The sequence below is a fragment of the Megalobrama amblycephala genome, linkage group LG8 (assembly GCF_018812025.1).
Source record: "Megalobrama amblycephala isolate DHTTF-2021 linkage group LG8, ASM1881202v1, whole genome shotgun sequence".
NCBI lineage: Eukaryota > Metazoa > Chordata > Actinopteri > Cypriniformes > Xenocyprididae > Megalobrama > Megalobrama amblycephala.
Genome location: NC_063051.1, coordinates 7,132,118 through 7,155,286, shown reverse-complemented (window position 1 = coordinate 7,155,286; position 23,169 = coordinate 7,132,118). Strand labels below are relative to the sequence as shown.

At 37.7% G+C, this 23,169-nt stretch overlaps 2 protein-coding genes and 1 long non-coding RNA gene across 4 annotated transcripts in view; 1 reads left to right on the top strand and 2 right to left on the bottom strand.

Annotated features, from left to right (window-relative positions):
- The first annotated feature begins 130 nt into the window (after positions 1–130).
- The window catches only part of LOC125273525, a 25,056-nt gene continuing 2,017 nt past the window's right edge, over positions 131–23,169 (top strand). Inside the window, exon 1 of the long non-coding RNA XR_007186088.1 lies at positions 131–310. This is a non-coding gene — a long non-coding RNA (uncharacterized LOC125273525). The remainder of the gene's footprint in view (positions 311–23,169) is intronic.
- wnt2ba (wingless-type MMTV integration site family, member 2Ba) lies at positions 4,732–16,341 on the bottom strand. Of its 2 annotated transcripts, XM_048198981.1 has the most exons (6): positions 15,532–16,341; positions 12,023–12,243; positions 7,919–8,196; positions 7,456–7,720; positions 6,274–6,535; positions 4,732–6,184 (listed from the first exon to the last, which is right to left on the bottom strand). In XM_048198981.1, the coding sequence occupies exons 1-5, from the start codon at positions 15,699–15,701 to the stop codon at positions 6,306–6,308; spliced, it is 1,164 nt and encodes a 387-aa protein (XP_048054938.1). In that variant the 5' UTR covers positions 15,702–16,341; the 3' UTR covers positions 4,732–6,184; positions 6,274–6,305. The 2 variants fall into 2 exon arrangements, with proteins under 2 accessions (XP_048054938.1, XP_048054937.1); XM_048198980.1 differs by having other exon boundaries at positions 4,735–6,535; positions 15,532–16,333.
- The window catches only part of cttnbp2nla (CTTNBP2 N-terminal like a), a 17,915-nt gene continuing 14,795 nt past the window's right edge, over positions 20,050–23,169 (bottom strand). Inside the window, exon 5 of the mRNA XM_048198977.1 lies at positions 20,050–22,366. Within this exon, the coding sequence (XP_048054934.1) occupies positions 21,296–22,366 (1,071 nt within the window). The 3' untranslated portion in view covers positions 20,050–21,295. The remainder of the gene's footprint in view (positions 22,367–23,169) is intronic.

The following is a 23,169-nucleotide window of genomic DNA, read 5'->3' as shown; positions in this document are numbered from 1 at the left end:
TACATTTCCATTGTGACATACTTTTTAATGATCTTTTTATCGTTTACAAAGTTTCTTCAAGTCATATGTATTATACCTAAGATGGCTGCTAAAGTTACACAGTATTGTTCAAAATTCTTTCCCAGGTTTCGCTTTAAAGCACAGCTATGCCTCTCAACATATTTGGCATGGACATGGATGTTCACAGCTACATATGAGACGAAAGCATGGTGTCTGATCATCAAACGTCCCGCTACCACCTGTTTTGTTTGGCAGTCATCCATACAACGGTCAGACGGGGTTGTGCAGGGTCAGAATAAATCTCCATAAGGTATTGAATGTAGAATAGAAAAGAGACTGAAACCAGTGATCCAGAAGCCATTGTGATGCACGGCTACTCTAGATCCCACACAGGAGAATGTTATTCAGTCATATATTTGCAAACAAATGCTGCTTAAAGAAGGTAAAATATGTCACGGGAAATTATCCTGGCGAACGTCTGTGAAGGACGAGAATATTTTTCCCTTGATACCATAACAGGCACGTTTACTGTGTGCTGACAGAGCTGGTGCCCTACAGCTGGATTAAGTACATTTGGGGGCGTCTTAACTGGCGCTCTCCAGGGGTCAGGATTTGTTCAGGTTGGCAGTTTACTGCAGGCTTAAGCCACAGAGTGTAACAAAACCTAGTGACAAACAAGCAAATAATGTTTACAGCAAATACTGTCCCATGAGATCCTATACAAATCTTTGCTATGTTAAATTAAACCTGTGTCTGTATTACAACGTATAATGCCACTCTTAGAAATGGATCTCGCCTTAGGGTTAAGGATTTGGTCAAAGCCTTATAAAGCATTAAGTAGTAAACTAAACCATAGGTAGAGTGTGTGTGAGGTTGGGCAAGAACTTGAAACTAGCATTGAATTTTCTCACTCAAACCACTGCCTGCCGCTGCTTCTGCTTCTGGTTGCTTTTAGAGAGAAAAGCTGCCCATAATTGCTTCTCTAGGATCGGTTTTCTCTAATAATAGCATATTGGCGAGACAGATTTGGCAAACGATCCAGTGCGAATCTCTGTTTGCGCTCTGGAGAACGTCAAAGGTTTCTATTTACAATGTGTTTTTGCAGCGTTGAGCATTGTAGCCAATCACAACCATATCTGTTGATTTCTTGAACGCAATGGCCAATCAGAGGTGTTTCAGTTAGCACTGAACAAAAACTCCAGCGTAGGGCGGGACGATTAATTGAAAAGTAATCGAAACTGAAATTCAGAGCCCCTAACCGACGTAATTTTCCCATGCCGGTTATTTCGTTTTTTAAATCCTGTTAATACTTCCCCCTTAAAACACACTACTTAAAACACAAGGCTTTCTGCCATGGCAAATCCTGCATACAGTATGCTTGCTTTTCTGTTAAAATTAACAGTGGTTTATGAACGAAGACGCTTTAATAACCAATAATTTATCAGGAGCATTTATGCTGGGATGTGTAGGTTGTTCGGTGACATGTAAATTGCAACTATTTCAAGGAAATCTATGTGTTTTTTAAAGTGGAAGTGCATCTCCTCATCCTTACCCTGGAGTTGGTTCACCCTCCGCCTATGCATGTAACTCGTCCCACACTATTTGGGTAATTGGACATGACTGATACCTCAAATCATGTGGTTTGTCGAGGACAGGTGTCCTAGTGCTAGCCATATCAACCCAGTTGCGTAACTAATTTTTCTTTTTGGCGAATTGGTAGCAAATTCATATGTATTTTGTACAATCTTATTTGTACATAGATGCCACATTCAGCCTTTCCAGACTTGTTGGTGCGCCCGCCATCTTGGAACGGTCAGCACGTCGTCACTCACAGTTAGAATTAATGATGCCACAACATTGAGCAGCTTCTGGTTGTAAAAACCACCAAGATTTAAATTCCCAAAGAAATGGAATAACCTTTCACAGGTGATAATGTGTTAGTTTATGTTTTTTATATATGTATTAACTCAATATTACAGGAAATTTTTTATGTTGTGTTAGCTGACGCCTTTGTCTTGTTGTATTGTGTAAGCTTAGCAAAATCATCTGCTGAAGTCAGATAAAGATATTCATAGTCAATTTGCTCTCGAATGTTCACAGACTGGGTTTGACCGTTCCAATATGGCGGACAGCTAACGTATAGCACACCATAGAAACAGCCACTAATGAGGCATCTATGTATATATCTATGGATCTCACTCCCCATACATCTTTAAACAAAAATGAAAGTCCTCTGGCGCTCCTCACAGGAGTGCTGCATTGAAAGTTTTGGAAGAGCTACATTCTTGCCAGCTGACTCACAAGATAAGAGTTTTTATGTGTTAATCCCACGCCGGCGGCCTGGTAAGCTCCGTCTGACAGCAAGCGTGCTAACGCTCACACCCACTCGCTTCTGGGAGCCAAGCCACACTCGTCCCCAAAGGTCACGTATATATAACGCTTATCTCCCCTATAAATCTGCCCTCAAGACCAAACACTTGCTCTGGATCTGTGGAATAGAAGTTCACAGTTCCCAATGCGGCATTCCGGTATGAGCAAGGGTATTCGTAGGGTTTCAAATGTATTTTTAAGTTGTGGTTTCAAGTACAATTTCAGTATTTTATGTATATTTTTTAAAATATTTATATATTTATATTTTGCTTGTGTGAAACCCATCACCATTATGCTAAGATCTTGTGGATGGTAGCCAGGGCATTGCTGTATGTTTGCTGAGGTGTTCGGAGTCATTTTCAGTGTTGCTATTAGTAGTCAAAAATATTGATATTTCGATATGTATCGATACTGAAATATCTGAAACGGTTCCAATCCTCCTTTTCTGCAGTATCGATACACCGATAACAGCTGCGCGTTTTCATTCTCTCTTCTCTCCGACTGCGAATTGAGACACACCCTCCTCCTCTCACTCACTCGTGTCATTCGCTCTGGTTGAATAGTGCTTGTATTGCACATCATTTTAGTCATTCCCGCAGGTTTCGCGCTCACACCATTTAAGCATGTGCACCATTGATCTATGTAAGCTGGCCGTTTACATAAAGCCGCCTTTCAAACAGCATGCCAAATTGACTTCTTTTTCATGACTTATTGCGCTTAAACTGTCAAATACATTCAAAATTATGTCAAAATGCCCATCTTGCCAAGTATTCAGGTAAGAACAGCCAGTTTTGGAACATGAATAGTTGAGAGAAAATACATGTTAACAGTGCATAAGCTCTTAAAGTGACAGTAGCCTAATAAACCTGCTGATGTTAATCAAAGAACAAAAGAGTGAAAATCACTCGCTGCTCTTTGATTGAATAACGAAAATGGTATTGAATATTGATATGAAGGTATAGAAGGTATCATATCAAAGTTGGAAATTCCAGGTTTGACAACACTAGTGTTGCTATACAGTTTCTAGGGTGTTTTGGATGGTTGCCAGGGTGTTTCTATTGAGTTCCCATGTTGTTCTGAATGGTTTTCACAGTGTGTATATGGTTGCTAGGGTGTCACCTAAAGAATCCACTGAATGCCACATTTGTTATTGTTTGCCATGTGAAAATTGTAATTAAAATTGCCTACAAATGTAATATCACACCTCTCCTCAACATGCTTTTGTGATTTAAGGTAACATTCAGGTCTGTAGCACAAACTGTTATGCGTTGAAGTGTATCGTTTAGGGTTATGGAGTTTGAAGAACTCATTCCCTAACTTAATAATTGCATGTCTTTGCTTATATCACTTCATTGAATTTTTAAACGTCATCTGAACCGAAACATACCTTAATTTGAAAGTTTTAAAGGGTATAATTGTTTTTTTTTTGTTTTGTTTTTTTTCAGCTTTGAAACAGCTGGTGAGGTTTTTCAGCATAACAAGATTGTTATCTTGGACAATTGACTGAAAATGAATGCAGTTGTAAGGACCACACACATATTGGGCTCTGAGGACATGATCATGTGACTCGATGAATATACACAAAGTCCTCTCCAAAGAACAAAAAGTTGTGAATACTATTTTAGCTTTCAGCGCCTTGACTCTATCAATATGTCCTTGTACGGATTAGTGCGCTAATTAAAATGTTAGCCGATTCTGTTTAGGAACATGCATAAATTTCAACACTAACCACATAGTGGTTACACACTGCCAAGGGGGTAATTTTACAATGTTCAAAAGTAAACATACTCTGACATGTTTTCCACAAGTCTTTCTCAACACAGAAGTTTTTTTGGCAACGGCAAGGTGTGAGGTGGAGCTGTTGAACAACGGAAAACATAATCAGACTAGCTGTGGGAAATTTCTGACATTCCACAATTGGAAAAATGTATCTTTGGATGCGATGCTGAAAATGAAGTAACAATAGAAAGCTATTGGCACACTTTGAGACTTCAATCTTGATATAAGAATTACAGAGCTGAAAACAAATCTGGTCGAGCTGCTCTGTCTTACAACATGACACCAATTAGAATGGCTTGAGATCAGAATCACTTCTGTGCAGGATCCAAAATTAACATTCGCTGAGTGCCAAAAATCAGTAAACAATGGCAATGACTAATTAATAAAGCTAAAAAAGTGATTTTTTTTAGGAACTGCAACATTATACATGGTTTAATTCAAGCAGTGAGAATGATAATCTGAATTTGATTATATAAGCGACGTTTGGAATTCTAATCAATGACATATCAATCTGTCTACTAATGATTTTTGAAATTTTGAGTCAGAATAATTGTATTGTCAAGGTAGATTTAATTAAGTTCATTAAATAATTAAATATTTGTTTTAAAAATATATACATTTCTTTATTTTTTTAAGGATTTTGTGGCAATTTTACATATAGTGGCCAAAAAATAAATAAATAGGACACTGTTTGTATAGCAACTGCTTTCCTTTTTAGTCTCTTTCGTCAATGGCAGTTTGTACAATGACAAAATAAGCTTCCATGGCCTTTACCTGACAGTTTCAGGTTGCTTTAGATTAATGAGGCCACCATTTTGGACATGCATTACCGACCGGCATGACAACCCGAGCGCTTCATTCACTCATCCATCTTAACAGCAAATTTAGAAACAACCATGTTGTCAAACCAAGGTGCTTCATTCAGACCAACAAAATGAATGGCGAAGAATGCAAGTCATGCTAACCTGACTATTTTTACTGCTCAATCTCAGTAAGCTGCTGTCTTATTTTAGCAATGATTTGGCCTTTAGTGTGGGTTTTACATGAGGACATAAGTATGAAGCGAGCAGTAATACATTCAGAGAGGCCGTTCGGCTTCAGAGTAGCTATTATTTCATGCACAAAACATCTTGAAGGCATCTTGTTTAGTTGCTATTGACTGCCTCAACACAAACTATAAGTATTTTCAAAGACTTGATGCTACATTGCAAACCCTGAGTAATTCCAGCAACCTGAAGCCCACGTTGTAGCAAATCTGTGCACTTTTATTCTCAGAAACTAATGTAGCCAATCAGATTTGAGTGTACAATTTCATATAGTCTATAGTCTGATGGTTTGGACTCTTTATTTCAATAAACATCACATTTCAATGAGAAATCCATCAGGGAAAATATTGACTTGATCGTAGACAAGTTAATCGGAACCAAACTCTACCAAACCAAACAAAAGTGCTCATATTTGAAGGGATGTTTAAGTGCTTAAGTATTAAAAAGATAACAAGAGATGAAATATATTTCTCTGATATATACAATGACAATGGTATATGTCATGATACACTGATCATTGATCTAATTCTTTCATGCACAAGTTGTGTATCAAAATCATGGTCCATGAAGTAAGTGAAGGGTAACACAGTTATCGCTGTTTGACAATATTTTTACAACGCCCTTCAAAGTATCATTTTGGACAATTAAATGGAATTGTTCTTGGCGTGAAATGCATTTTATTTATTTGCTATGTTCTTTGGGAAGCTTGAACTGATGCTGTATATTGTTCTTCCCTAAAACTGCATTAATGCATTTATCACAGCTGTCCAAAAACATAATTTGATGTATATAGGCACACATATTATCAGTAAAAGGTGTTTTACAGTTTGAAAATAGTGAAAGGATTGTGTCCTGATCACAGTTCGTTCAATAAAACACCAGACAATGCCCGTTGTATAATTTCCCATGATACCCACCGTCTACCAGTGCTCCAGACTGGCCTGTGATCTCTGCTCTTGCATCATGTAAGGCGAATAAAGTTCAGGGTTCTGCAAGTGGAGATCAGAGCGTTATAGTCATAAACTACACATCCCACAATGCAGTGGCCCACTTTAAAAACCTGAGAACAAAAAAGCACCAGTAGCTGCTGATTGGTCATGGACACAGCAGTCAAGTCAAATCGAGCCAGTCGGGTTTCTTATGTGGTTTACAAGTGTGGACGTCCACAGTTTCCTCACAGTCCCTGCACTCCACAGCGCAGCACCATTTGAACTTGCACTCGCATTTGGTCACACGTTTTACACGGGTGGTGTCGTACCCACGGCCGCAGCACATGACCTCACAGCCGTCCATGCCTCTGGAAGACTTGTTGCACACCCGTCCCGCTGTACCCAGAGAACCTGAAATATAAATGCAGGAAAGGGATTCGGCATATATCTGGTTCATTATTTTTCAGTTACAATAGTAAAACTATTCCATTGTGAGTCAATAGGCCATTCACATATTCCTAAAACATGTTATCTGAAATCAGGACAAGCACTCTTCTTTGTGAGCGTTTGAGTGTGCGGTTAAAAACTAGCCTAGAGCGCCATCTGCTGTTAAAAACTAAGCCCAGAATAAATTTGAGAGAGAAGCATAGATTTATTGACGCAGCCCTATTTTCAAGTCTAGGTCCCATTTCGCCCTAACTCCAAAAAATAACAAATAAATTATAATAAAATAAAAATATAAACATTATTTATATTTAATAAAAGCATACAAAATCAAGCATATTTTAGGACCTATTTTAAGACTTTATAACTGTATTTTAATGATGATTAAGCATATTTTTATTCCTCAGTTCCAATAAACAAAATGCTTTTACTTCTGATCTTTATTTTTATAATAGTCATTATTCTCATTATTCTGGTAATTCTCATTACTATAATCATTTTCAATAAATGTAATAAATTTAAATGATTACTGTGTTACTGAAAAAAATATACTTAAATGCAATAATTTTTATGTAAGTCACGATAAATTAAAGGTAGTGGTACAATGATGTATAAATACTTTATTATTTAATGTATTGCAGTAATAAAGATTGGGGGAGAAATGTGCTTAATACTGCAACAATGCCAAATCTAAATAGTCCTTAAATAAGTCTCATTTTCATTCAAATGCAAAAAAACTAATTCCGATTTTCTTTTGAGGTTAAATATGATTCAGGTATGTTCTCTAACAGCTTTTGTGAATTTTGCCAAGTTGCTCTTAGATGTACATACTATAATTTGGAAATATTGGTACAAAAACACTCAACACTTAGCTCTTTGTTGCTTACCCGCCGATCGGTCCATTAGGCAATAGTCTGGAGAGTTCTCAACGTACACTAGATCATTTTTGGTTGTTCTCTTGTATTCTCGGTCTGCAACCATGAAGCCTGTACCATCCTGGTTCATCATGACCTCCACAGCAGTATTGTACTTCTTTCTCAAGTAGTCCCCCGTTCGTCGGAAATCAGACATAGCCAGCCAGCATGTCCTGAGAGCACATGACCCACTGACTCCATGACACTTGCATTCAGTCTTCATAAAACGCTTCACTGCCTAAAGAAAACAAAACTCAACCCATGACCTATGAACCACTCCATAATCCAGATTAAAAGTTCAAGTTTTTATAATTAGCTTGCTGATATTTTCCCCCCATGTTTCACAAAATGAACCCCTTCAGGGTTATAGCCTGATTACCTATTCGGGTTTATTTTGCAATGATACTCAATCAAATTTGAGAATCTTGACACTTACCATTCTCCCACAGCGGTTGTTGTGCAGATTCATGAGTGCTCTGGCATCTTTGACCATCCTCTCTCTGGCGTCCACAAAAGCTTTGGCAAACTTGATTCCATAGTTAATGTTGTCGCTACAGCCGCCCCAATCAAAGTCCCCTTCTTCATCGCTGGCTCTGCCTCTCCTGTGGGTGTCGCAGCCACAGGTCTTCAGCTCTCCTTGACTGCATGCCCTGGTGATGGCATAAACCACGCCGGCAGAAGAAATTGCATAAACGAATGCTGCTTCACGGCTACCTGATGGAGGAGAAAAATATGTATTTTTCATATTAGCATGTTAAAAATGTGGTATAGTTCTGTGCTTCAAAAATAGTTTCAAGTTTAGTGTATAAGGCTGTGTGTCCACCAAAGCATTTTTTCCCAATTGTTTTCAATGGGAGTGCCACGTTTTTAAAACAAAAGCAGCATGACGAGGCGCTGAGCATCTATTTCAAGCTGAGCTCTGATCACTCTGTGGTGTTTACCGGTTGCAGAGAGTTGAAGATTGTTCAACTTTCGGTAAAATGCAGCGTTCATTGTGGTCACTTTTTACCCAGCTGTCCAATCACAGTAGAGGAGGGTTGGGACAAATACCACACCAACCAACCCCCACATTAGGGTTGCCAGGTTTTCACAACAAAGGCCCGGTCCCAAATGGCACCCTAAACCCTTACGGTCTTTCTCTGAGTCCGCACTTTCATGATGTAACGGCGCTTTGACTGCCGGATAAAGTCCTCTGCGTAGCTCGCAGACTTGCGGGCTCAGCTAAAGTGCGCATTGAGGGCGCATAGTGGCCGCAAAGGGAGGCACTCGCGAGCACCCCTCTGAAACCTAAAATGAAGAATGGGATACCCTACGGTCTCATGGACTTAACGGACAGGCGCATGCAGCAGCCATTGTAAGTCCACAAGACTGAAAGTGCATAGAAGTATGCCATTTGAGTTTCAGCCAAAATCCACCCAGTCGCTACTCAAAACTAGCCCAAAAGCGTTTCAGGAGGGTCCCCCGGTAAAAATTGCATTCAGGAGGGTCCCGTTTTTTTGGCGGGATTCCCCTGGTAAAATTCACATTTAGGGGCTAAATATCATGTTATTTGGGGTCGCTTCAACCCGCGGACATGAAAAACAACCCGCGGCTACATTGTTAAAGTAGCCTAATTCCACGGAAAAACCACAGACTTGGCAACAGTGCACCACATCCTGCTTGTACAATGGTAACAGATGACAACAACAAGCATAATAATGGAACAAAATCATTTAAAACAAGAGCTAGAGCAAATACTTTACATTGTATCGACATTTTTATATAGAAAAAGTACAAAAACAAACTATCTCTGAAATGAGATACTAGTAACACTTCTGCCGATATTCTGTATCATAGCAAGCAAAGCGTCTCAACTGAAAAAAACGAAAAACGCCGCGCTGCCGAAGTGCTCTCAAGCGCCCACAGCTAGGCGTTTGCAGCAGAGCGCCTGGTGTTTTCAACTGGCTAAAAACGCTTTGTTGGACACGTGGCCTAATTTCAGTGCCAAGTGGGTTATGCACATTGTTTTATGTTGACTACAGGGTGCTTTCACACTGGCAGTTTAGTTAGAAACAAGTGAGAGTGAGCATGCGGTGTCATCGTGTAGAGCGAGTGTAATTAGAGCAGCAAATGAATGGCTTGCGATCTGCTGTCTCCTCAAAAGATTCCGTTTGCAAGCAGCATGAAGGCACATACAGTAAACTCAGGTGTCAATCATGCATAATAGCACCAAATGAACAAAAAAATACACAATATATTGACCCACGTTCTGTTTTCTATCATGCGCTGTGCATGTAAGAGTTCATGTAAGATGAACTCAAATGCACCAGGGTTCAATAGAATAAAGTGAGTGTGAAACCAGACCAACCCTGCGGGGCGCCTGGAACAATTGCACTCGGACCACAGCAAATGTGCCTAGTGTGAAATCCCTCTTAGTGTCAACCTACGAATGGCTTACTTACAGTTGTCAGAAAGTGTTTTAACATTAAAAAAAAGTAACTTTTCGGTAGTTTTAAAAGAGCCAAGCAGGCTGATGAGGTGTAAGGATCTTAATATGATGTTAAATCCACTGTGGTTTTGTTATATCAACTCTCTAACATTATATCTAGATTTAAGCCCCTTGGCTGAACTAAGTGCGGGAGGCCACCCTGCAGCTTTCTAACATTCGACTGATTCAAGCTGACACTCCTTCACCTTTAGTTTCTTTGGTCGATTGCACTCATAGCCTTGAGGTGTGTTTTTTTGCCAAAGTAGCGCAAAATGACCCCTATTTTGCTCATTTTCCTCCTCCAGCTCACGCACTGAGCCAGAACAGAGGGTGATATGTCAAAAAGAGCAGCTTTGTCTGTCTGCCAGAGTCATCTGCACAAATATTTACATCTCCTATTACTGTTTATACATCAGCCTGTAGAGAACCCCCTCCGACTAGCCACTTGTATTTGGAGAATATCCACTCTCTCTCAGACTTGAGAAGTGGAGACCTTTTTGTCCCTACCACTATCCAACAGATTAGAGATGCACGATTAATCGTAAAAATATTGCGATCTCGATTCAAACACCCATGCGATCTTATTACTACTTGACAAAGATTTATCTGTCTATTAAGCCTGACAAAATCACACCGGATTCAGATGTGACAAAATCAACATTCAGATCTCTGTTGGCGCTGCCACTGAGACAGAGCAAGCTGCTATCATATATATAGGTATGAAACAGCTTCACAAACTGTCTGGGTCTTATTTCTGTGTTACAAATATTCAAATTTTCACAGAAGCACTGGGATAAAAGTTTATAGTTAGGATATAAATACTGATGTCTGTGAAAGTTATCAAAATATAGCAAATCACCTTTTGAAAGTAACTTGGGCTTCAAATAACGATTATATCAATTACTTTATTACACCAGTAGGTGGCAACAAGTGACTTAAAAAATGGATTTGTCATTGAATCATTCATTCAAGAGATTCATTCAAAAACGGCGATTCATCCAGTTATGAAAAAAGTAAAATATATGAGTCATTCAAACCGAATTTTAAAAATAGTTCATTGAAATTAATTAAACATTTTTAAATAGACTGCAGCAATTAACAATTTGTCAGAACCTCCAGTAAATTACATGTTTTGTTTAGTTGTCTGTTCAGAATCGTGGGAGAATCGTGATCTCTATTTGAAACAAAAAAAATTGTGATTCTCAGTTTATCCAGAATCTTGCAGCTCTACAACAGATATATTGATGTGATCGTTATCTTGTCATTATGCTTTACATAGATTTTGTTTTTGTAGCATGAAAGTCTGTAATGCATTTACTGTACAGGTATATGCCAACACCTAGTGCTGGGCAGTATACCGGCTTTTTCTTTGTGCAAAATACTAGCGCTTCCCTATAATAATAATAGACTAACCGTTAGTTGACAAGAACAGGGTTAGTCGATGAAAATTTTATTAGTCGAACAGTCTGAATTGGGCTACTTTAAAGGTGCCCTAGAACCAGTTTTTACAAGATGTAATATAAGTATAAGGTGTCCCCTGAATGAAAAATGTGGGCTATTCAAGTGTTTGTGCAGAGTGTGAAAGCTGAATAGTAGCGCGCTTACTGCATTACAGTTAACATGGAGGTGCCGGTGCGATCACTTGCACTTAAAATACTCTGTCATTTTTGGTCATACAGATAAGAGTAATACAACTTTTGAATCTGTGAAGAGTCTACTTTTATTTGTGTGCACTCACAATAACAAAAAAAATGTTGTGCTTTTGTAAAATAATGAAAGCAAACGGTGCTTAAACATGCGATTAGTCGACTAATCTCTTAAAAGGAACGACGACTAGTCGACCAGAAAAATCTTTAGTCGAGGGCAGCCCTACGAAATATACCTTCTTATATCTTTCTTTTGATTTTGGGGTGGCTCTGACATGTTCATGACAGCGTCACCTCTGAACACAGCTTTATTTGAACTAACAGTTTGATACTTTATGAAATGTGGTGCTTTTTAACATAATACAGGGTCGCATAGTTCATGTCTTATTACTGTATGATGATGATAAAGTGTAGCGTAAATACTGACTGCGCAACATGACACGGCCAAACACAGTATGGTCTCGTTCCAGCGTGCTGCAGTTCCAGCGATGGTGTCGGAACTGGTGCTGGCATTCTCGGATCCACTCTTTGGCTCCCTCTCCGATGGATTGCATGAGGTCTGGGTGTCTTTGGCAGAGCTGCCTCTGCTTGTTCACCAGCCCTGGAATGTTGTCACATATGACCCGTGCACCTAACGCACCAATGTACCTGCAGAAACAAACAGAGACACATTTGTTGACTAAGCAACAATTAACAATTGTTTTACATGAGTGTTGTGGTAAGAAATCATCTTGTATTGCATTATAATTTAATCCATCCCACTTAAACATCAGAAAATGTCTTAGCTTGCTCTTCTGGGTCATCTTTATTTAAGACCAAACCTTCAAAGTTCATGTTAGCCACACTTTAAAACACAGTTCTTTGGAATGCTTGAATCTCACTAGTCAATAATTCTGCGGTCAAATATTTTTGCGTAAAGACCACTAAATTGAATGATTGTCTGTTTTTCCAGTCAACTGATTTCCTGCTGTACTAGTTTCATGTCTCAGCCTGTTTCTTTAAATCAATATTTCATATCCATTTATTTAAGATATTTTGCGATAATGATACCCCTATGATATTTTACTGTCTGCAAAAACTCTCAAGGCTCAAGGATAGTTCACCCCAAAATAAACTCAATCTCATGATAAAACATAACTATTTTGGGGTTGCCATTTTGTATGAATTTGATCAATGTTATTAGATTTTTATTTTTAAAAATGTATGCATGAAGGTCTACCTGTTAAACAGTCAGCTGAGCGAAATCGGATTGTATGAATTTATATGAATTAGCTACCAATTCACCAAAACGTAAAATAGTTATGAATTGCCATGATAAATTTCTGTCATCACATACTCAACCCTCATGTCGTTCCAAACCAGTATGACTTTATTTCTGCCGTGGAACGCAAAATATGTTTTTGTTTTGAAAAATGTCGTCTTCTTTTCACAGGCAAAGAAAGTCAATGGGGTACATTTTTTTTTTTTGTGATCCATAGAAGAAAGAAAGTCATACAGGTTTGGAACAACATGAAGTTGAGTAAATCATTATTTTATAAACTATCTCTTAAAGGACTATTTCTTACTCCATAATTTAGGACATCCCCAGCTTGTCCTATTTCCCATGGTTCTTTGTTGATTAACCACATTTCTACAAAACATTTGCCATTCTGGTATTGATATTTGTGTTGTAGGTGTAGCATTTTCCTGGTCTATTCTTTTTGTTCAAGCGCACCACACAGACACCCTCGGCGAGGTTTACGCTGTGCTCACGCGCCCTTGTCTCCTTCCCGGATCTCATTATCCAGTCAGTCGTGTCTGGGTTTGTGCGACAGCACTCCGTACAAACCTACTGAACAATTTCCACTCCTCTTATGGCTGTCCCTATCGCTCTCTCTCTCACTCACAATGACATACTAGTGCAAACATACGACCCAATGAAAGACTTATTCCTCTCGCTATAGCATCCATGGGAGGGCCTGCTATTGCCGGCTTCGCGCGGTTGCCCTGTTGATCCTTGACACACAGAAACACAATCTCACTCTGCCTCTCTGTTCCAGAACACTTATCAGCTGCATGCGGCTGGGATTGGGAAAGGCTGCTGCACGTGAGCCAGAAAACCGCTACGCGTGAATTGATTGCAACGATGACAACAATCCCCATAACTGTATAAATTACCATAGGAACTGAGAGATATTTATCACCACTGGCTGACACGGATTTGGGCATGCTGCCATGGCTGTCTTGCAGACTCACGCCGTTGAATCCCCACTGCCTTATGGAGGGCAAAAGGGGCCATACGTATAGTTATTACAACAGAGATGATACAAATGATAACCCTCCTTTTCCCATTCATGAAATACGGTATTATTGTCTTATCATGTGCGTTTGAGAGAAACCGAGCGTTCATTTTAATTGAAAGTATCAAAAAATAGCGTGGACTGAGATTATGTTGTTTACTCAGCTGTGGGGCACTAGGCAGTGTGCTGACTATGTTGATATTGCTACCTCTGAGACGTGATGGGGAACTTATGAATGCTGCAATTAGACGTTTTTAAAGGCGAAGTCTGCCATTGTGTCATCATGTCTGCTGTTATACAATGAAGAAATGGAGATGAAAAGCAATAACTTCTGAACCAAGTCACTTCAAATCTATATCACCCTAGCAAGTGTGTTTATATGGTGTGTTAGCTCACAAGTAGGTCTGCTGATCGAGCCAAGATCTGTTATAGAACAGTCTGAATTCTGGAATGTGTTGATCAGTGTCAGTTTAAGACATCAGACTCCTCTGTCTTTACTAACAACTGCTCTGAGAAGGCATCTAGAGATAATTTTCTCTCTTCTTCTTTCTTCTTGTCTAATTTTATCTGACTTTTTATTAATATCACTCTTTTTTGGTGCCATTTTTGTCTTTCAAATATTACTAACTTTACATCACTAATTGATCTTCCTTCCTTGTTATGCTCTGGACTATGAGTGGAACTGGGGGAGAAAAAAAATCAATTTAAAGAACACACACACACACACACACACATAAAAAAAAAAAAAAAAAATATATATATATATATATATATATACTAATTTAGACTGTAATTAAATTAATTTATTTCGACTGAATATAAATGTATGAAAACATTTTATTAGTAACTAATGTTTTTATTATTATAATTATTATTTTGACATGGTTTCATATTTTGTAACTATATATCCAATATTTCTCTTCTGTTTTAATCTCAAATGCAAATGTATTTCTTGTACTTTTCTAGGTGATCAAACTTGTGATTTTCCGCCAGGTGGATCATAAAACAGATGAACAAAATTACATTGTATTGAAAGGGGAAGTGAGTCATATCTAGAGACAAATGTAAACAACTTAACTGTGTAATCTGAATTAGAATTGAAGGAAGAGGAATTTATTGAATTGCAAAATTTAACCCAGTTAATGTTTTCTGGGAAATGAGGTGTTCCCCACCCTGATATACAAAAGTGATTTGATTTTTTTTTTTTACATGTGATGAGCTAAATACAAATTTAAATAAAAGCTTTTTTCAATTATTTTATCTTGATAAACTTTGCTTTTCTAGATAAAAATTACAGTCATATGAATTTCATATCATTTTATTTTTACTTCCTCTCTAATCTAGGAATATCAATCCTAATTTGGAGTCATCCCTAACAGGGTCAAACAAGAATCAAATTAAATCCTACTGGATAAAAATTCCTATTTTTAGTTTTTTATTAAAGGATACTTGCTATGACTGTTCCCAGAGAGACAAAATATGTGAACGTACTTTTAGGATCTGGTTTGAGGGGACTGGTTTATCTATGTAGTAAATTACAGTAAACAACCCAATACTACTTTACTGACAGCAACAGTTCTATTAGTTTTACATTAGGTCGAACAGTGCACATGAGTGGCTCTTGTGCCACTTTAAATAAACAATTAGAAACACCTACCACCAAGACGAGTCCACAGTTGGAGTAAACATGAGCAGCAGTAAGATGAAGAGCAGGTAAATCCTGTGAGCGGTGCCGCTCGGTTCACGGCGTGACAGAAATCCTTTACGCGCGCGCTGTCTTTCCCTGCGCGCCGCTGACGCGCAACCAAATCCATCAAACTCGCGCATGTTATACACGGTCAGTTTGTGAAATGTTTTAATCCAAAAAAAAAAAAAAAATGTCACAGGTTCATTGTGGGTCTTGAGATACTGTATTCCTCACAATTCAAATAATGTATCTTTCCACGTTAGGATCGATAAAGGTACTCTGAAATATCCATATAAAACAGCCTATTTAATATTCATAAGTATCCAAGTAAGTTCCTTTCATTCGAGCAGCAGAAGGAATCTGAAAATATCTATGTTAAAATAGTTATCACGGTTCCTAATTCATTGCGTCTGGACCGGTCCATTGGGTGAGGTACAGTATATGTCCCGCAGAATCAGATTCTGAGGAATATCTCTGGTTGGTGGGGGTGTCCTGGCGCTCATTGGCTGGAATCAGCACGAGGAGACGAGATGAATGAGCGCGCGTCAACACACATTTCCTGATGCTGTCACAGATAACAGCCGCGCTTTTCAACACTGTCAGGCGTTACTCTGACAACTTACAAAGTAGACCGTCGTTTTTGCACACTACCATGATATTTTTGATGTATCTTGGATTAAAACATAATAATATCATCGTATGTCTAAATTAGTAATACAATCGTGCCCCACATGAAAAAACTACTATAGTATTCATTATAGTAAACTGTAGTATACTGGATATATTACCGTATTTACAACACTGTGTTAATGAATGCTACAGCATACGGCAGTATTAACTATAGTGAACTGATAAACTGTAATAAAAACGGTAGTATTCTTTAGTTTTTACTACAGTAAACTAGTGTATTGTCGTATATACCCTTTAATTGTAGAAAACTTTGTAGGCTAAAGTCATTTGTTTATATTACTATAGTTATATTACCACAACATATCTATCTATCTATCTATCTATCTATCTATCTATCTATCTATCTATCTATCTATCTATCTATCTATCTATCTATCTATCTATCTATCTATCTATCTATCACCTTATTACATGCCTATATAATGTAATATCAGGCCAGACGTCCAGTGTTTGTTTTGGTTTCAACATGCCAAACTGGCGTATGCAAGTCTATATATAACTCAATGAATACCCTCTCAGCCAAGATAGTAGCCATTGCTCATATATTTTGGGAAATGACATTGTGAATGAATGTATAGGCCTATAATCACCCCACCTTGCTCATAAAATACACCACTGGTATTAGATGGAGGGGAAACTGTTTTACACACAGTAATGCAAAGTAAACGACAAAGGGCTCCACAAAGAATGTTTCTGGTCACTTTAACTCAGACTGTCCTTTAGCTTCCTGCCAAGATCATTATTGGATGAAATATGCACATTAGGAGATAAGTTTTCATAGTATATCCTTTTTGGTTGAATGCCATTTATTTACTTATATTAACTATGCACTATGTATATTAGAAGTTTTGATATTAGGAAAGACTTGGAAACAGACATTCATATATATACAGTACAGTCCAAAAGTTTGGAACCACTAAGATTTTTAATGTTTTTAAAATAAGTTTCGTCTGCTCACCAAGGCTACATTTATTTAATTAAAAATACAGTAAAAAAACAGTAATATTGTGAAATATTATTACAATTTAAAATAACTGTTTTCTATTTGAATATATTTCACAAAGTAATTTATTCCTGTGATGGCAAAGCTGAATTTTCAGCATCATTACTCCAGTCTTCAGTGTCACATGATCCTTCAGAAATCATTCTAATATGCTGATTTGCTGCTCAATAAACATTTAATGTGTACAATTGTACAAAATATTTGTGTACAATATTTTTTTTCAGAATTATTTGATGAATAGAAAGTTCAAAAGAACAGTGTTTATCTGAAATCTAATCTTTTGTAACATTATAAATGTCTTTACTGCCACTTTTGATTGATTTAATGCATCCTTGCTGAATAAAAGTATTCATTTCTTTAATTTCTTTTCAAAAAAATAAAAATAAAAATTCTTACTGACCCCAAACTTTTGAACGGTAGTGTATAATGCTACAGAAGCTTTGTATTTCAGATAAATGCTGTTCTTTTGAACTTTCTATTCATCAAGGAATCCTGAAAAAAAAGTACACAACTGTTTTCAACATTGAAAATAATCATAAATGTTTATTGAGCAGCAAATCAGCATATTAGAATGATTTCTGAAGGATCATGTGACACTGAAGACTGGAGTAACGATGCTGAAAATTCAGCTTTGCATCACAGGAATAAATTACTTTGTCAAATATATTTAAATAGTACACAGTTATTTTAAATTGTAATAATATTTCACAATATTACTGTTTTTTACTGTATTTTTAATTAAATAAATGTAGCCTTGGTGAGCAGACGAAACTTCTTTTAAAAACATTAAAAATCTTAGTGGTTCCAAACTTTTGGACTGTACTGTGTATATATGTATATATATATATATATATATATATATATATATATATATATATATATATAAAATTAGGTTACTAACATTAAGTGTGAGCTATAGTAGTGATGCTTGCCTGATAAACAACCACTAAATACTGATTAAATACCAAATCTAGATCCAAAGGTAACCACTATTGGAGCGCATACAGTGGAGAGCATCACTTGTAACAATTTTGTTGTCTCTAAACAGTATATGACCAGAATTCTTAACCCTTTGGGACCCAGGATGTGCACCAATAATTAGTGACTTGTCCTTTCTGTACTGAGAGGTCAGTGCCCTCCCCTCCCCTGATCTAGAGGAGCTGGTGATTATAGCAGTGTGTGGGAGACAGATTTCACCAGGCCAGGCATGCGTCCCTGTCGGCCTCGCAACCTCGACCTACTGTCCCAAACAGGAATGTTAATTAGCAGCATCCACCAGAGGGGGTGACCATCCCCTGACACAGAGGACATCTACAGATAAACCAATGTAGTCAGCAGAAATAGCAGCACTGATATTTTAAGAGACATTGAAGGAATAGTTATAATTATAATAATGTATTATTTACTCACTCTCTGTACATAATGTAAATAATGACATTTTTTATACTGGATTTAATTTATATTAGCTATTTTAGATTAAACATTTTTTAATAGATTTCAGTTAGATTTTTCAAGTTGTCTAGTCCAGTTCCAAACTGAATAAGCAGTGAATTTGCGCTTGACTGGAACCTGGTAAGACCATTGTGACCGGGGGGCAGAGTGGCACATACTTCATGCGTGTTTGCCTCTCTGTTTCCCGGGCCACACACACTCGCACACATATACACACACATAAAGAGGGGATTTAGGATTTAGGGAGAGGCTCCTGGCTGGTTAAACTGTGATCCCTGCTCCTGTTAGTCTCACATGGATGCTTGTGATGCACACACGTTTTTCACACGCTTTGTCCCAAGTTTGAGACAGCAGATGCTGGGAGATCTAAGGGTCAGTTGTGCTTTCATTATAACTTCAAAATGAGAATCATACACTGACAATGACTAATTTCTGTGGCATTAAGCTTGTAGCGAGTGTTTAAAGTCAAAATGAAACTCTTGTTTATTATAAATGATTCATCCGTGCACATCATTATTTTTTTTAAAAGTCATGTTCCCTCGTAATCTTTAATCAAAATAACCCCCTTCTTCTTGCAGTGACATCTCTTTTCTTCTCTGATGATGCGTTCACTGGCGCGAGGGCGGGGCAACCTGTCACTCACATAAGGTCGACCAATAGCAAACCACAACCATCAAATCAATTCACGATGGACAAAATCAAGTCCCGTCCTACATTTTCCTTGTTCGAGAAGCAGTTTCACTCAGATTTATGTCACAATCGCAACTTCTAAATCTGGCTGACTTATATATGATCAGCTCATTATATTATGACATTAAGGGGTAACACTTTATGATAACGTTCATTATTAGATAGCTCTCTGGAAGACTCGATTCTGATTGGTCAATTTCTTACGTAACTGAGCTAGCTTCATGTTTCTCATATTACTTTGCCATATTATTTACTTCTCAAATTATTTTCCCAAATAATAAATTAATTTATACTTACATTTATATTTAATATCAGTTAATTAATTAGGTAAATAGCCATTTAGGCAGGATTACATACAATCAGCCAGTCATTATTGCAAAATAAACACATTTAAGGTGTTTTTTTTTTTTTTTTACTTAGTCATTTTAGGTTTCAATTATGAATATGTATGAAATTAAAGAATATTTAAAGAGACGGTTCACCCAAAAATGAAAATTCTATCATGTAGTTCCAAACCTGTATGAATTTCTTTGTTCTGCTGAACACAAATGCACCCAACCCGTCTACGTGACAAATGAATAGCATCTGATTTTTTTTTAACATCACCATTATTTGAGAGGACTGCCACAAGTACATTTCTACACAAAATCTGATTAAATCTCAAAATAACTTTATTTCGCATACTATTTTATACAAAATAGAAGGCAGTATGTAGTGTATACTGCGCAGTAAGCTAGTGTGCTAGTATTCCATTCCACATAATTATAGTCTATGAATGGCTGAGGATGGGTGATACTGTAACTTTACCACCCAGTGGCCCCTGCTGGCTGGATTTAGGCGGTACAGATATGCAAAAATTTGTTCCAGCCCATGTCTACAAGTTTAACAAAGAATTTATAGATAATATTGGTTATAAAAATAACATCCATATCAGATCACAAAAAGAATACAAACTTCAAAGATAAACAGAACAAAACATTATAAAGTGGTACAAACATCTGTAACATGATTCTGAGCGAGATGTGAATATTTAGGCTAAATATCCAATGTCTTTAGATATACAAAAAACAAACTGCTATGTGAGAAAGCAAAGGATTGTTTGCTCATGCAATCTGTAAATATATAGTTCAGTGTATAAACTAGATGACAGGGAAGGGTAAAATGGTCAGAAGTTCAAAAGTTTGGGGTTGGTAACCTTTTTAAAATGTTTCTGAAGGAAGTCTCTTCTGCTCACCAAGTTTGCATTTATTTGTTCAAAAAATACAGTAATATTTTGAAATATTATTACAATTTAAAATAACTGTTTTCTATTTTAATGTATTTTATTGCTGTGATGGAAAAGCTATATTTTCATCATTACTCAGTGTCACATGATCCTTCAGAAATCATTCTAATATGCTGATTTGCTTCTCAAGAAACATTTCTCATTATTATCAATGTTGAAAACAGCTGCAGCTTAATTAATTTTGGTGAAAACCATGACATTTTTTACAGGACTATTTGATGAATTAAAATTTGTAGCATAAATGTCTTGATTAATGTAATGCATCCTTCCTGAATAAAAATATTAATTTCTTTCAAAAAAATCTTACTGACCCCAAACTTTTTGAATGGTTGTGTCTATATATAAATATTTGTCAGAATAACAATATATAAAACTATGGTGATTGTCAGCGATAAACAGGTGATTTTTCTCATAGATGACATACAGAAAATACAGAATGTATAATGTATTCATGCACACAATCAACATGCATTTGAATGAGATATTGTAACATTGCAAATTTACATCGAAAATATATCATTCAAATCTTCCAAAATGATTTTAAAAACCTGAAACGTCCCTTACAAAAAAAAATCAACAGTGTTTGACGTGATCGAGTTCATCATTTGTGCTTGCTAGCCGCTAGATGACAGCACCAGGTCTGGTTCTTTGCTGCTCTCTGGGTTGCTGCTGCGTCCGCAACCGGCCGACATTTGAGCCAAGTGAGCAGCTCGGAGGGTGGCCGGAGAAGGGGGCGTTTCAGCGAGGCCTGGTTTCTTGGGTGGGATCGGAGGTGGGTTCCCTCTGTCGGCTCTGGAAATAGTTGGAGACCTGATGGTGGGAGACAACATCCCAGATTGGGCCAACGTGCGGTAATCTGTGCCGAAAGGAGAACTGTTGGGGGATGTTGGTGAGCCGGGACCTTGCTGAGTGCTGAAGCGACTCAGGGCCTGCGTGACGGTGCTGCGGGCTGCTTGTTTAGATGAAACGTTGTCTAATGGAGACACATGGGCCGCACAGGGTGAAAGGTCATGCGGACTGTTTGGAGGGGAAGAGACCGCCTGAGAATCTTGATCAGTGATGCCTTGGAACTTGTGACGGGCTGCGTGGAAGCGCTGGTTGATGCCAGCCTGGTACGCAGCTTGTACACTGGGTATGTCTGGTGACTGATTGCTTGTCGTAGGGCTGTGAGCTTGTGAACTGGTCAGAGAGCTCCCGTTGGTTAACATACTCTGCTTCTCAACACTCCCATCGTCCTCCGTAGGAGTAAGATGTCCGTTCATTTCTGTCTTGGTCTTATCTGATTTCTCCTCAGCATTGCTCATCTCTCTCCTCAACCTCTCTAGTTCTTCCTGTAGTGCGTTACAGCGTGCCTCCTCTTTCCGTATTCTCAGCCCGAGCTGTTCCCGTTCAGTGTCAAACTCGGCCAACAGCTCCTCTCGCCTCGCCTCCATTTGCATAGCCCTCTTCTTTTCCTCCTCAAGCTCCGCCCTCAGAGTCTGATTGGCCGCTCGCTCGCGATCAAGGCGATGGCTGAGTTCGTTGGCACGCTGGGACTCCTCGTGTGCGCGGGTGCCGGAGCGTTTGCATTCCCGACTCAGCGCTGTCATGAGCTGTTTATGCTGGACCCGCTGATCTTCTAACTGATCGTGCAGTCGTTTGTTCTCCCTCTCCATTCGGGACGTTTTTGCTTTCTCAAACTCCAACTAAACATATGTATAAAAATACATTTGTTTGAAATACGTTGATAGAGTCATAGATTTACACACAAACATTTTGCAAGATAAGACGAAATGTTTTTAAAAATTCTCTTATGCTCACCAAGGCTGCATTTATTTGATCAAAAATACAGTAAAAACAAATAATGTGAAATATTATTACAATTTAAAATGTCTTTTGTTTTAATATATTTTGAAATGTAATGTATTCCTGTGATCAAAGCTGAATTTTCAGCATCATTACTCCAGTCTTCAGTGTCACATGATCCTTCAGAAATCATTCTAATATGCTGAAGGAACATTTATTATTATTATTATTATTATCAATGTTGAAAACACTTGCACTGCTTATTATTTCTGTCGAAACCGCAATACGTTTTTTTCCCAGGATTCTTTGATGAATAGAAAGTTCAAAAGAACAGCATTTATTTAAAATGTTACAGTATATGTTATTTTTCTGTTAAAGAGTACGTTTTACTAAATATTGTGTAAAAACACCTTTTGACAAAGACTAACAATCAGGCCTCTCAATCAGCGACATTTTCTGTGGGATTAGGGCTGCACGATATTGGAAAAATATTTATATTTTGTTTTTCTGCGATATGAAAACAGTTTCACGAGATGAATAGCTCTATTTGAAAAGAATTATTTGAATGATTGGGGTGATTTTGTAGGGGGAGTGAATCTTCATAGAAAATAAATTACAAGCATAGATAATTACAATATAACAAAGATACAAATGAAATAAACAGTGCTTCAGCCTATGTTTTTCAGGTAAGTCTAACAGTATT

Excerpts from the sequence above, each read along its gene's own strand:
- wnt2ba (XM_048198981.1), bottom strand. The coding sequence starts at position 15,701 with ATGCGCGAGTTTGATGGATTTGGTTGCGCGTCAGCGGCGCGCAGGGAA. Across the intron at positions 12,244-15,531 it reads ACTGTGGACTCGTCTTGGTG|GTACATTGGTGCGTTAGGTG; the intron begins GTAGGTGTTTCT and ends TTGTTTCTGCAG. Across the intron at positions 7,721-7,918 it reads ACAACCGCTGTGGGAGAATG|GCAGTGAAGCGTTTTATGAA; the intron begins GTAAGTGTCAAG and ends TGTTTTCTTTAG.